Source organism: Vicugna pacos, chromosome 14 (genome assembly GCF_048564905.1).
Source record: "Vicugna pacos chromosome 14, VicPac4, whole genome shotgun sequence".
NCBI lineage: Eukaryota > Metazoa > Chordata > Mammalia > Artiodactyla > Camelidae > Vicugna > Vicugna pacos.
In genome coordinates, this window is record NC_133000.1 from 71990608 (window position 1) to 72003253 (window position 12646).

A 12646-nucleotide genomic window follows, 5' to 3' on the forward strand; every position below is an offset into this window, starting at 1 on the left:
CAACAGGAGGAGGGGTGCGTGTGGGGCAGAGAAGTCCGGATGCCCTCCAGGTGTTGCCTAGAGCAGCTGGAAAGAGGGGCTCCCAGCCACTGAGGTGGGGGACACGGCTGGCGGCCCAAAAGCTGCTCTGGGAGATGCCAGGCGGATGGACCAGCCGGGGGTCCGGGAGAGACCGGACCGGGGACCGGGGACCTCGGAGGGGCACGTAACAGATCCAGGCCGGGAAAAGGCGGTCCTCCAAGCATCCACCTGCTCTCCGAGGCCTAACGCCACCTGACAGGCGTCCCAGGGACGACTTGCCCACCAACGAGGCACCATTCTGTTTCGAACACTTTCTGTAATGCTTTCAGCCCCCAAAACGAACAATAGAAACATCCCAACCCCTAAACCATTAAGACGCATCTCCATTTAAACCTTCCCGCGAAATTCCAGGGGTCCCAGAGGTGGGGCCCAGGCCTGGTTGGGCAGCAGGATTGTCAATCATCTGGAGCCATCTGTGACTGGTGGAGGGCAGTCCGGGGCGGGGCGAGCCCGGATCAAGGACTGCTGCGAGAGGGAAGCCCACTTCCGGCAGCGGAACAAGAGGGTAGCCGGGAGCCCGGAAGTCGGCTGGTGCTTCCTGCGGCTTCTCGGGGGCTGCCGGGAGCCCGGAAGTCGGCTGGTGCTTCCTGCGGCTGCGCGGGGGCTGCCGGGAGCCCGGAAGTCCGCCGATGGCGGTGGGTTCCGGCTGCGCGGCAGTCTGGGGCTGCAGGCGAGGTAAGCCTGGTACCGGCCTTCCCAGGCATGGCCACCCGGACGGGGGCCTGGGCTGCGGTCGCCGGCGCCGCCGTTGTCGCTGTGCTGTCGGCCGCGCTCGCGCTGTACGGGTCGCCGCTGGACGCAGGTACTCGTCCGGGCGGGAGGCGCCGCCGTAGGGCCGCAGCCGGCGTCGCGGGGAGCCGCTGGCGCGGGGTCACCTGGCTGGGGACCACCCCGAGCACCCCGTCCCGGCCTTGGCTGCCCAGTAGGGCGGACTGTGGAGAACGAATTTAGGCGTAAACGGAATAAACGGAACAGGTGCCCTCGACTTGGAGCCCAAACCCTCTTGTATGGTTTCTGCCTCTTGCCCGGTGGGTGGTGGTACCGAATGTCGCTCACACCGCTGAGTGGCTGTGTGCTGTATTATGTCACCTCTCACGGCAGAGTGGAGGCTGCTGTTACCCATCCATCTTTGGAGGGAAGAGTCGCTCTGAGCCAAGCTTCGCCAGCCAGAAAGTGGCTAAAATGGTAAAACGCACTTTTGCTGTAGTCCTCATTAGTAGGCGCGGCAGAGAATAACTGTTAGGGAGTTTTGGCTTTTTGGTTTTTGGCACCGTAGTTCCAAGTGTTTTGAGGAGAGCTGAGGGGTACCTGAGCTTCTGCACTTCACACAGTAACACCAGCGGAGGTGCTTCTGGGCACCAGTTTGGAGATATTTTATTGGTAGCTGTTTGTCTTAAATTCATACGCTCTGTGATTAATTGGCAAGATTTGTCCTTGAGATTGCTTGAGGTTTCATTATTAGACTGACTTGCTGAAGTTTTACCAAAAACAAGTAGAATTCTGGATCACTGACTTCCTATTCCAGGTTTAAGGCATCTAAGTTAATTTAAGGATTGGTGTTATATGTTCCAAATTATTTATGGTTCACATAAATTTAAAGTACATTTCACAGAGAAACGTTGATATCACAGAAAGCTGAGTGGCAGGTAATTCTAGAAAACAGCCCAGAATAAACAAATCTATTTAACTCTGCTCAGTCATGCTTCCTTAAAACAAAAAAAAAGCCAGACGGGTTTGACCTGTTCTTCCAGATTCAAAATTGTATGAAGACAAATTATTTAATGGGGTAAATCTTAAGTTGCCTCTTGTTAAGGGCTTTTTATCCTTAAGAACTTTGATATTTATGTTTAAATACTTCTGTAGCTAAGTCTGAATGGTGTGTCGGTAAGCCAGCTGAAACATGAGTCTCTGTGGAGTGTAGGGAAATTTAATTGACCTTCCTTTGGCTCTCTCACTAACAGGTGTTCATTGCAGGTGAGTGGTACAGAATGCTGGCGAGCATTGTGGCTTGCACTTTGCACTCACACAATTCCAGTTAAAAAGTGAAAATACTGTACTTCTCAACCGTGATGTTTCTTCCCCATCCCAAATTGGTTTCAGAAGGCATTTGAGAAGGATTTGACTTCTAATTTGGTTGGTGGGGCGAACATTTGGTTAAAGAAAAATTATTTCTTTTGCCTAAAAATGGCAGCATTTTGGTAAAATGCCCCATTCCCTGAAGGATGAAACAGGGTTGGAGATTGAAACCAAGTCCGCCTAAACCCGAGTTCTTCTGCCAAACTTGTGATGAACCTCTCTGTCCAAAACATTATTCCTTTTCCTGTCCAATGCCTGTCTGCCTCAGTCTTGAGGTGTATTGAAGGAAAGGGGGACTTGGAACCGAGCAGGACCCTGGGGGCCTTCCCAGGACAGACTCCTCCCCCATGTCCTCTGTTGTGGCTCCTCTCTGAAGGACCCAGATACTAGTATCTCACACCTATTTCCTGAGTTTTTAAGATGCTAAACCCACCATGAAATGGAAGAAATTAGCTACTTGATGATCTTGAGCACGTGGCCCCTAGACCTTCAGGTGCCTAAAGATTGACAGTGTTGCCCACCCTGTTACTGCAGCATGAACCAGTTGTGCACAGCTGATCACATACCCTGGGACACCTCTCCCTTACCTAGCCTTTGAAAGTGCTCAGCTGAAACCCTGGGTGTGGTGGGGGTGTTTGGGACTTTGGGGTAAGAGCCACCTGTTCTCCTTGGTTGGCCCTGCATAAACCTTTCTCTGCCCCAGACTCTGACTTTTCAGTATTGTCTGGCCTCACTGTGCGTCGGGCCCATGAACTTGCATTCAGTAGCAATTCTGCCCTGGCTTATCCATTTCTGACCGTGGCGTCTTCACAGGTCTGTCTCTCTGGGCCTTAGTTCCTTGTCTGTAAAAGAAGGATAAACTGGCTGCCAAGGAAGAGAGTGAACCAAGATGCCGCTAATTCATCATTTATTCTGTGCCAGACTCTGCTGAAGGTTGTTGGGGCTGGGAGTCCGGCCTTTCAGTCACAGGTGGGGGCTGTACCGCATCCGCGCTGTGTGGAGGCAGAGGGTAGAGAGGTGGTCCTGGGGATCTTTTGTGTGTGGCTCAGTGCTTAGTTTAAAGCGATGGCATCTAACCAACCCAAAAATTGTAAGGAACCCAGAACACTCCTTGAGTGACTGGTAAATTTGGGTTCTATCTTTACAATTTCCAGACTTTGAAAGCAACTGTATTTATTGCTCCAGGGCACTTGAGGGAGTGATCGTTCTCTGATGTTCTCGTATTGACCAGTCACGTTATACTAGGTGTGTTCAAGTCTGAAACACACATAGCACATGCCTTCCTGACTGCGCACACGGCCCATCAGCTGTGCATCCTTGACTCTGACTCTGACAGCTCCAGCTCCTGTCCTGCCGCTCCCCAGGGAGCAAGAGCGGCTCACAGCCTGTTCCTGGCGAGGACGCTGTGCGGCTAGGGATTTGGGGTGCAGGCGGGCCTGCGGGAGGTTGAGTGAAGTGGGGACGGGGAGCGAGAGCCTGTTGTGTGTCAGCTCAGCACCCCGGTGGCCTCGCTCTGCGTATGGTTGGGCTGGAGCGTTGGACTGACCGTTGCACAATCCTTGTGTCTTTTAGCGGTCAAGGTTACAGGACAGGGACTCTGGAGCTTTAATCTACTGTATTGATTCGGAAGATGGCAGAGAGGTGCTTAGGTGGATGATAGTTAATGACCCACGTCTGTTTTTTCTCAGCTGCTCGGGTGATGAGAAGGATGAAACTATTGGGTGCTTTTTTTTTTTTAAATATTGTTCATATCAGCAAAGATCCTTTAATTCTAGAGAAAATGTTTTATCTACTTATTCATACGTGGGGCTGTACAAACATAGCATTTCTTGTCCAGCTGAGCTATTTTAAATAATCCAGCAAAGCGTACAACCCACGCAGGAAATTTTTCAAGAAAGGCCAATTAAAATTAGCAATTTATAGACAATTCAAAATGATCAAACTATTGTAAGATGCTACTTTGAACCCAATGTAAGATGTGTTCTTTATTTAGAATGCATCTCCTGGTTATTTGATTAGTGTCTAATTGAGCATTGGAACCAAGCCTGGAAAACTGAATTGGGAATAACCTGAATCTGACTTGAATAGACAGTGGGAGGTAACAGATGGGAGCAGAGACCTAACAAACTTGAAGGAAGGTTGAGGGAAGTGTGTGTCATTCGTTAAGTAATGACTTTCTGGAAGCTTAAGCAGACTTCCCAGTCGTCTGATAGGTTTCAGAGTACCTCCGTTTCCTGCAGCAGGTTTCAGTTGTGGTGTTACTTCCGGACGTCATTTGCTTAAGACATGAAATAATGGCACTGTTGGGTGCCACTCATGCTCAGTCAGCTCTGGGGAGCATCGTGGTTAGTGCAGTGTTTTGTTTGTCTCTGATTCTTGTGTGTGCTAATACTTACCTTTCTGAATGATGTCACTTTCCTATTTTTCAGTTTTGAAAAGAGCATTTTCGCTGCATAACGCGCACTCAGTGAGGGGCATGGAAGACGCGTTACAGCTGGTGAGAAACGTCGTCCCTCCTCTCACCGCCAAGAAGCACAAGGGGCAGGACGGAAGGGTCGGCGTGGTTGGGGGCTGCCGAGAGTGAGTGCCAGAGACGGCGCTGTCCATCCGTCCGTCCATCCGTCTGTCTGGTTGGGCCCCCGGAATCATTTCCAAGTGTGGTCTGATAGTGTGACACTCAGCGTTCCTCAGTGGTGGGCGGTTTGGTGGAGCAGGAGAGAAAACAGGGGCCCTGATGAGCTGGTCGCTGGTGTGTGTCCAGGTTAGGGCTTTGCCTGGAGTTGGGGGTGAGACTATTTTTGTTGTTGTTTTACACTTTCTGTGCGGGCGAGGCTTAATACTGGAAGCACATGTTACAGTTCTGTGATGAGCATGGAAACACTCAGCGTCTGCTTGGTGTGCTCTGTTGATCTGAAGATGCCGCTGGAAGTTATTTATGAAATCTGACCGATCCTTCCTTGTTTCCAGGGCCTGTTTTCCCTTCTGGGTTTGTGTCTCTCGCTGCTGTGCCGTTGGACACATAGCGATTTGCGGCTTGCCCTTGTGAATGATACCTGCTGCCTTTGCCTTGGTCACCGTTTCGGCTTCTGCTTGCTTTCTGTTCGCATTTCTTGTCTCTGCCTGGCCTGTGTTTTCAGCGGTTCAGCACGTAGTTCGGCCTGTTTGCCGTAAGTCGCACGTGGCCAGGTTGTTTCTTCACCAGCAGGACAGTGACTGCACTCTTTGAATAAGGGAGGTGTCTTTCTTACCAGTGAGGCTTGTGTCCACGTTGCGGGGGTGTGTCACCTGTCCCGTCTCTGGCGTTGCTGGCAAGTTGGTGGCTCTGCTCCGGGGGGGTGTCACGTGTAGCGTGCACTGAGCACGTCCCCAGTTCGAGTTTGCAGAACTTTCCACCCATGGGAATTGACAGAAAGGTTACCTGCCATCAGTTATCTGAGGTCAGGGTCAAGGATTTTCTCGTTGTAGTCACAGACATTCCGAGCAGTGGGGTAGAACGTGAGGGAGGCATGTGGGTCGCATCTCTTCTGGCCCCGCATCCAAGGTGACCGCAGTCTCCACGCACTGCAGCTCTCGGAGGGCTGGGTCCCGCCCTGGGGGCCCCGCCAGTCCAGGGGCTCTGGCCTGGGGACACCTTGAGCACACTGTCTCTCTGCAGGTGCCTTTGATAAACTTCTTGTCTTCTCAAACCTCCAGTTTCTACTTCTTCATTTTTCCCCCTAACATACATCCCTACCCATCCTTGCGAACAGAACCTGTCTTGTCCACATGGTCTCATGTTTTCTCTTACTTGCAACTGTGTGCGTTTCTCATAGGTCAAGTGTTTTCTGTGTCTGTGTTAATCTAGAGAGAAGTGTCCTTTTTATGTTCAGTCACGTCATCAAGTGTATGTCTGTTGGACTCTTTAATAGGTTTTAACCTTTTCCTCGCAGAGTTACCGTGTGTTTATAAGGCTAATTCCTAGCTGCTTTATGGTTTTTGCTGATGCTGTAGGTGCCGTCATGTTTCTAATCAATTATTCTCGGTGTAGAAAAATGATTTTTTTTTCGGTGATAGAAATCTTGCTGCATTGTTTTATCCAGGAGACTGACTTTTTTAACAGCTCTGTTGAGGTCCAGTTGGTGTACAGTAAACTGCACTTACTATAAATCTGCAGTTTGATAAGTCTGCCCTCCATGTGACCGCCACCCCAGCCCGAAGCCGCCCCTCCAGCCTTCAGCTGACGCGTCCCGTGACTGAGAGGCTGCAGGCACACGGCCGCTCCCCGGTGCAGGGGCCTCCTGTGAAAGACGGCTTTTCTGGCTGGGAGCCAGGTTCATCCCCCCTTTCCTGACCCCCCCTACCCCCGAGGGCCAGGCCTGTGCGGGTGCCTCACGTCTGTCATTTATTGACACGCCCAGTGAGCACGCCCCACGCCCGGAAGTGCTTGACTGATACCTTCTTCACAGGTACACGGGGGCCCCCTACTTCGCAGCGATCTCAGCTCTCAAAGTGGTATGTTTACTTACAGCTTCTTTTTTAGGATGTGTCTCATAAAGAGTTGGATTATTTACATGTGGTTGAAGCAATTGCTCTCTGATAGAAATCTAAATAACGTCTTTGGGTAATCACCGGGAGGGGACACACCTTCAAGCCCGCCCCGACCTCTCGTGCGGCCACAGGGCCTCGGGCTGGGCTCACTTAATGAGGGGCAGGTCATTAGATCTGCTCCTTGATTCCTGCTCGGAGCGGGTCCTGGGGGGCGAACCCAGCGCCTCTGGCTTCCTGAGCGTCGTGCTCTCCCGCTTGAGCTGTACCCCCCTCGTCGGGTTCATTTTAAACTGGAGTTTTATTAGAGTCGTTCTTCACCACAGTGGCCCCGGCTGCCTTTTCAGTCCAGGCACAAGCAGTTGGCGTCGCTTAACCTTGGCAGTTGCCTCATCGAGTCCTGAGGGCCCCGTGGGCACAGGGCGCGGGACGCGGCTATGCTCCGAGGCGTGCTGCTCCTGAGGACCTCAGTGGCGCGGCCGGGGCTGGGCTGGCAGCAGATGCCCGCTCCTCCCGAGGCCTGCCTTAGGCGCTGCCCCAGCTGTGGGTTAACCGTGGCAGCAGGAGCTTCTTTTTTACAGTCTGCGCAATTTGGGTCGGGGGACCACAGCCAGGACCCCTTGGGGCGTCTGCAGAGCGAGCCCCGCGGTGAGTCAGCCTCCTATGCTCCTTCTCAGGGCGCAGACTTGTCCCACGTGTTCTGCACCCAGGAGGCCGCGCCCGTGATCAAGGCGTATAGCCCAGAGCTGATTGTCCACCCAGTCCTGTGAGTGGGGGCACGGTGGGGGGGAGGGGACGGGGCGTCTGCCGCAGGGCCGCGGTGCAGGGCGCCAGTGATGGGTTCTGTCCAGGGAAATGAGGAGACTGTATCGAGCCCAGGTCTGAAGACAGGAGGCAGACAGATGGCCGTGGGTGACAGTGTGGACGAGTCACACAACATGAGGTCTTGTGTGTCTGCCTTGTTTCCCTTAGCATCATGTTATCTGAGATTTGTCCACAGTGTAGCACGTCAGGTCCCTGTAACTCTTTAAAACACACACACACACACCCCTCCCTCCCCTCCCCCTGCCCTACTGGCAACCACCAGTTTCTTTGTATCTTATGGGCTTGATTTTGTGGTTTTTCATTTGTTTGTTTGTTTTAAAGACACCACATATAAGAGGGATCATACACTATTTGTCTCTCTTGGACTGACTTTGCTTAGCAGAATGCTCTCGAGGGCATCTAAATGTTGAAAGCTAGACATCTTTGATGGGGTCGTGTCTTGGGTCCTTGGACAGGGAAAGGACATTGGGAGGAAAATCTGGAAAAATCTGTAGTTCCATTAATAAAGTAAACAAGTGAAAATTGTAAGTAAACTGTTTTGCGCTTCTTTTCCTTTTTTAGGGACAGCCCTGATGCCGTTCATGACGTGGAAAAGTGGCTGCCCCGACTGCACGCCCTGGTCGTGGGCCCTGGCTTAGGCAGAGACGACGTTCTTCTCAGCAACGTCAAGGTAACATGTAGAGCTGTTAACTGCACCTGGTCCCGTGGACTCAGCTCTTCGATCTCAGACAGTCTGAACAGAGCGTTTTCCTTGCATTTTCTGTTGTTTACTCTGTGTGCTGCCTCACGGAAGAGCTGAGATGGATGGAATTTGGGTTGGGGGTAGAGGAGAAACTGGGCATAAGGGTAGTAATGCACTTAAAAGCAGAGTTGGACCCGACGCGGGGGGTCTCTTTCGCTCCCGGGGCACTGGCTCCTTTGTGCTGTGGCCGGAGGAAGTCGCTCTGGGGCCCCGCGTTCCCGCTCTCGACGTGACGCGAGTCCCAGCGTCCGGCTGAGCGCCGAGAGCGGCGGCCGGGCTGGGCGTCAGGCTCATGTTCTCCCAGTGCGACCCTTCCCGCTGGGGATGCTTGGCTCCCAGGCCTTGTGCCTCCCAGGAAGGGGTGACTGAGACCACATTTTGTGGCGCTTTTTGGGGTGCCCAGTGGGGCACAGTGCACGGGACAGCAGGTACGGTCGAAGTCCCCATCACAGACGAGCCGGCAGGGCAGGGCTCACAGCTGCAGAGTTCCCAGTGCCCGGCCTCACAGAGGGACGCTGTTGGTTCTTGTGGGTCTTTTCTGTTTGTTTTTTACATTTACTGTGTTTTCTGTTTGCTGATGGGCTGCTGGGTTTTCTCCCCTTTCCTGAGAGGTGAGGGCTCAGTGCTCAGCCTGGCTTTCTTTCCGTGCAGGACATTTTGGAAGCATCCAAGGCCAGAGGCATCCCCGTCGTTATCGACGCGGTGAGTGTGACCGCCCCTTGCCCCTCCTCACTGCGGCCCCGCGGCCCTGCACTAACAGGGTCCTTCTCCACAGGACGGGCTGTGGTTGATTGCCCAGCAGCCGGCCCTCATCCGGGGCTACCAGAAGGCGGTGCTCACCCCCAACCACGTGGAGTTCAGCAGACTCTCCGAGGCTGTGGTGAGTCGGCCAACCGCACAGGGACGGGCGCTGGCCCTGGACCCAGGGTGGTGCACCTGTGGGGCAGATGTGCAGTCAAGGGACGCAGTTGCCCACATGCCTGCCTTTTTCTTTCTTGCTGGTGTGTGATGTGGCGTCCTCCATCAGGATGAGAGGTGGGCGGTGGGCCCTGGGGTCAGCCGCCTCTCCTGCCACCATGCACTCGGGTGGATCGGTCCATCCCTGCCTGGCGTTGCCTCCTCTGTAAAATGTGGATAATGATGGAGTCTGTGTCGTAGGGCTTGTGAGGACGAAATAATACAGCTGACCCTCAAACAGTGCAAGGTTAGGGGTGCCAACCCTGCACGGTCGAAAATCTGAGTGTAGTTCACAGTCGGCCCTCCATAAACACGGTTCTTCAGTGCTGCGGCCACGGATTCAGCCAGCCTCCGGTTGTGCCTTGCTGCAGTGTTCACCACGGAATGCAGTCCGCTTACAAGTGGCACCTCAGTTCGCATCCGCGTGGTTCAGGGGTCAGCTGTGTGTGTAAACCCAGAGGGCATGAAGTGCCCACAGATGTTTGCTTATTATCAAAGTTGCATCTCTTTGGCAAACTTAAAATCCAAGCCATGGGCAGTGGTCCTGAACTCCGCGCTGGCAGGTAGGGGTGGGCACCGGCGCAGTATTTCTGCCCAAGCCCCTGGCGTCACTTCCGCCTGGAGGACTGAGCCCTGGGACCTCCCAGGCCTCCTCCCCCGGTGGATGGAGCACGGCTCTGTAGTGGGGCCCCGGTGGCCCCCGGAGGAGTTGGGATCAGGGTGGCGGGCTCTTCCCTGCCTAATGACAACTGCGTCTGTCTGGGGTGCCGTCACAGCTGGGAGACCCATTGGACGGCCAGGACCGCCGTGGAGCCGTGCTGAGACTCAGCCAGGCCCTGGGGAACGTTACCGTGGTCCAGAAAGGGGAGCGGGATGTGATCTCTGATGGCGAGCAGGGTGAGTGGCTGAGGGCTTCGTGCCAAGTGTTGGCCGGTGGGTGTGGGCACCAGCTCCAGAGGTCCTCGTGCAGACGCACATGCGGGCATGCACGCACACGCTCTGCCAGCCGTGTCCCTCCAGCAGAGTGGCCCCCGTGTTGGGACCGGCGGGGAAGAGTGAGGTGACGTTGGGCGGCCCCTCCTCTAACACGTGCCCTCCCCCCGCCCCGCAGTGCTGGAGTGTAGCCAGGAGGGCAGTGGCCGCAGGTGCGGGGGGCAGGGGGACCTCCTGTCCGGCTCCCTGGGTGTCCTGGTGCACTGGGCCCTCCAGGCCGGCCCCGAGAGAACAGACGGGTAAGTTGTGTCTTCACTGCTCACGCGTCGTGTTTCAGGTGAAATGCCTGAGTCACGTGGAGGGGGTTCCAGGGAGGGGTTGTCCCAGGACTCTCCCCCAGGGAGCTTTTCCTCCATGCGAGGTCTGGGCCCCACCCGGCCTGTCAGTGCCCAGGGGGCTGGGCAGTTGTCGCTCTGGGGCATGAGAGCGCTTCGGGAGGTCTGCGGTGCTCCCTCTGCCCAGGCGCTGCCAGGGAGAGCACGCAGGCAGAGGTGGGCTCATCCTGAGAGAGGGGTTTCTCCAGGAGGCAGCAGAACCATGAGGTGTGGGCTCTGTTGTCAGCATCGAGTGATCTTGGGCAGTCCCCACCCCTCCGGGGGTCTGGGCACCTCTCTGCACCCACCATGGTGACAGTGGTGGGTGTCCTGGGTCGGAAGGACACCTGGTGAAGTGGGTGCATGTGGAGACAGAGCGTGGGGGCCCAGTATCGGGGCAGGACGCTCCACCCCAGATCTCTGGGCTTGTTCACGCCCTGCGACAGCAGAGAGCTCTCCTTCACCAGGGGAGCCAGCTGTGTCCTCGGCGCCCTCCTGGTGCACAGGCGTGCCTGGGAGGCCTCTGTCGGGAACACCAGCATCCGGCGTTAGTGGTTACCGGTAACGGCCGCCTTCTGCCTCGGAGGCACGTCAGACTTGGAACTGCCCGTTTGGGGTCCCAGGGTGACCCAGGAGGGACAGTCAGAGCCTGGAGCAGCCACGGCCCCGCTAACCTCTCCCTCCTCCAGTTTCAGCCCTCTCCTGGTGGCTGCCTTCGGCGCATGCGCCCTGACGAGGCAGTGCAGCCACCAAGCCTTCCAGAAGCACGGCCGCTCCACCACCACTACGGACATGATCGCCGAGGTCGGGCCCGCATTCAGCAGGCTCTTTGAAACCTGAGCGGGCGCGGCCGGAGGAGCGGGCGCTGTGATGGGGAGACCCGAGCTCCGCATCCAGTCTGTCCGGGCCCCCGGGAGCCTCGTGAGTCCCAGCGACATGGTCCACGCAGAGAATGTCAGAACTGGGAATGCAACGGTTTCCTGCTAAACTAGAGTGTACCTAGAGATGTCATGAAACGTGTTCCTGGGCTTCTCTTAGCTTCTCAGTGACATCACGGAAAAGAGCATGTGAGAACGAGCCGGCTCTCAGCAGCCCGGCTGCGGCGGCGGCCGGTTTGCTGCGCCCCCGCGCCATTCCCTCCTCTCCACCCTCGGCCTCCTGCTGCTCCTGGTTACACAGGCGGTTCCCTCCTCAGACATTCCTCATGGCAGGGGGGGTCCCGTCAGTGGTTTTCAAATGTCTCCGTGCAGAGTAATGTTTCTTTTTCAAACTGAGGCCCCCAAAGGATGTGGCCTTCATTTGAACAGTGCTTAGGCTGGAGACACCTGGGGAAGCACTAAGCATTCGCGGTCCTGGTTAACTGGCGGGAGTGTTTCAGAAAACGCAGTGATCTCTCAGAGCCTGGAAGTCCTTCCGGAGGCACCTGGGGAAGCCACAGAAGGAGACGGGCACAGGTGGGGATGCTTGCCTCTCCTCGCGTCGGCACAGAGTCGGCTGGCAGCTGGCGGCCCCTGCACAGCCCCACGAGTGGGAGGGGCGTCCGGGGCTTTGGGTGCTGGTCTGGTGGGAGACGGCACTGGGGGTGGGGGCTGAGCACTGTCCTCAGGCCTGCTGACAGAGGACAGCGGCCCCTCTGCTTCAAGAGTGGACGTGGCCTTGAGAATGTTCAGCTTCCATTAAAGACGTTCTCTCTGAAACTGCAGTAAATGAGGCTCGATGGTGAATTGTCGGCATTGGGTCAGCTTGCGGGTGGTCGTCTGTGTGGGCGGGTCAGTGACTCATTTTCTATCGCATTTCTCCCCGGCGTTGGTTCCAGCAGTGCATCTGAATGTCCTTTCATCTGCTTGGTGATGCCTTCCCCAGGGCAGGGCCTGTCCACGTCTGTAAGCCTGTCTACAGTTCATGCTCTGTGGTCAGACACCTCTCCCCAGGCAGATCTTTCTTTAAGCAGCTGTGAACTTGCGAGATTCCTTTAAAAATGTTTGCCACTGTGGTTTCACGTCTGACTGTGAAGCAGCTTCCCCGTCTCTGTGGGAACTTCTCCAGAAAGCCTGAGTGGCTGGCTTCTCCTTTGGGGATTTACACCTCAGTCGTGGTTTGTGTTAAAAGCAGATCTGGTTTATCTCAGTAGAGT

General features: G+C 55.3%; 1 protein-coding gene across 8 annotated transcripts; it reads left to right on the forward strand.

Moving 5' to 3' along the window:
• The first annotated feature begins 644 nt into the window (after nt 1-644).
• Nucleotides 645-12639, forward strand: NAXD (NAD(P)HX dehydratase). 8 transcript variants are annotated; one of them, XM_015251081.3, is made up of 11 exons: nt 704-756; nt 1183-1266; nt 4587-4737; nt 6603-6648; nt 7359-7447; nt 8068-8176; nt 8900-8950; nt 9024-9128; nt 9982-10102; nt 10317-10437; nt 11202-12639. In XM_015251081.3, the coding sequence occupies exons 3-11, from the start codon at nt 4634-4636 to the stop codon at nt 11350-11352; spliced, it is 897 nt and encodes a 298-aa protein (XP_015106567.1). In that variant the 5' UTR covers nt 704-756; nt 1183-1266; nt 4587-4633; the 3' UTR covers nt 11353-12639. The 8 variants fall into 8 exon arrangements, with proteins under 8 accessions (XP_015106569.1, XP_006218230.1, XP_015106564.1 ...); XM_072976560.1 differs by lacking the exon at nt 1183-1266 and adding an exon at nt 2971-3126 and having other exon boundaries at nt 712-756; XM_072976559.1 differs by lacking the exons at nt 704-756; nt 1183-1266 and adding exons at nt 770-883; nt 2971-3126.
• Nucleotides 12640-12646: the final 7 nt, after the last annotated feature.

Excerpts from the sequence above, each read along its gene's own strand:
- NAXD (XM_006218167.4), top strand. The coding sequence starts at position 784 with ATGGCCACCCGGACGGGGGCCTGGGCTGCGGTCGCCGGCGCCGCCGTT. Across the intron at positions 4,738-6,602 it reads GTGGTTGGGGGCTGCCGAGA|GTACACGGGGGCCCCCTACT; the intron begins GTGAGTGCCAGA and ends CCTTCTTCACAG. Across the intron at positions 8,951-9,023 it reads TCCCCGTCGTTATCGACGCG|GACGGGCTGTGGTTGATTGC; the intron begins GTGAGTGTGACC and ends CCTTCTCCACAG.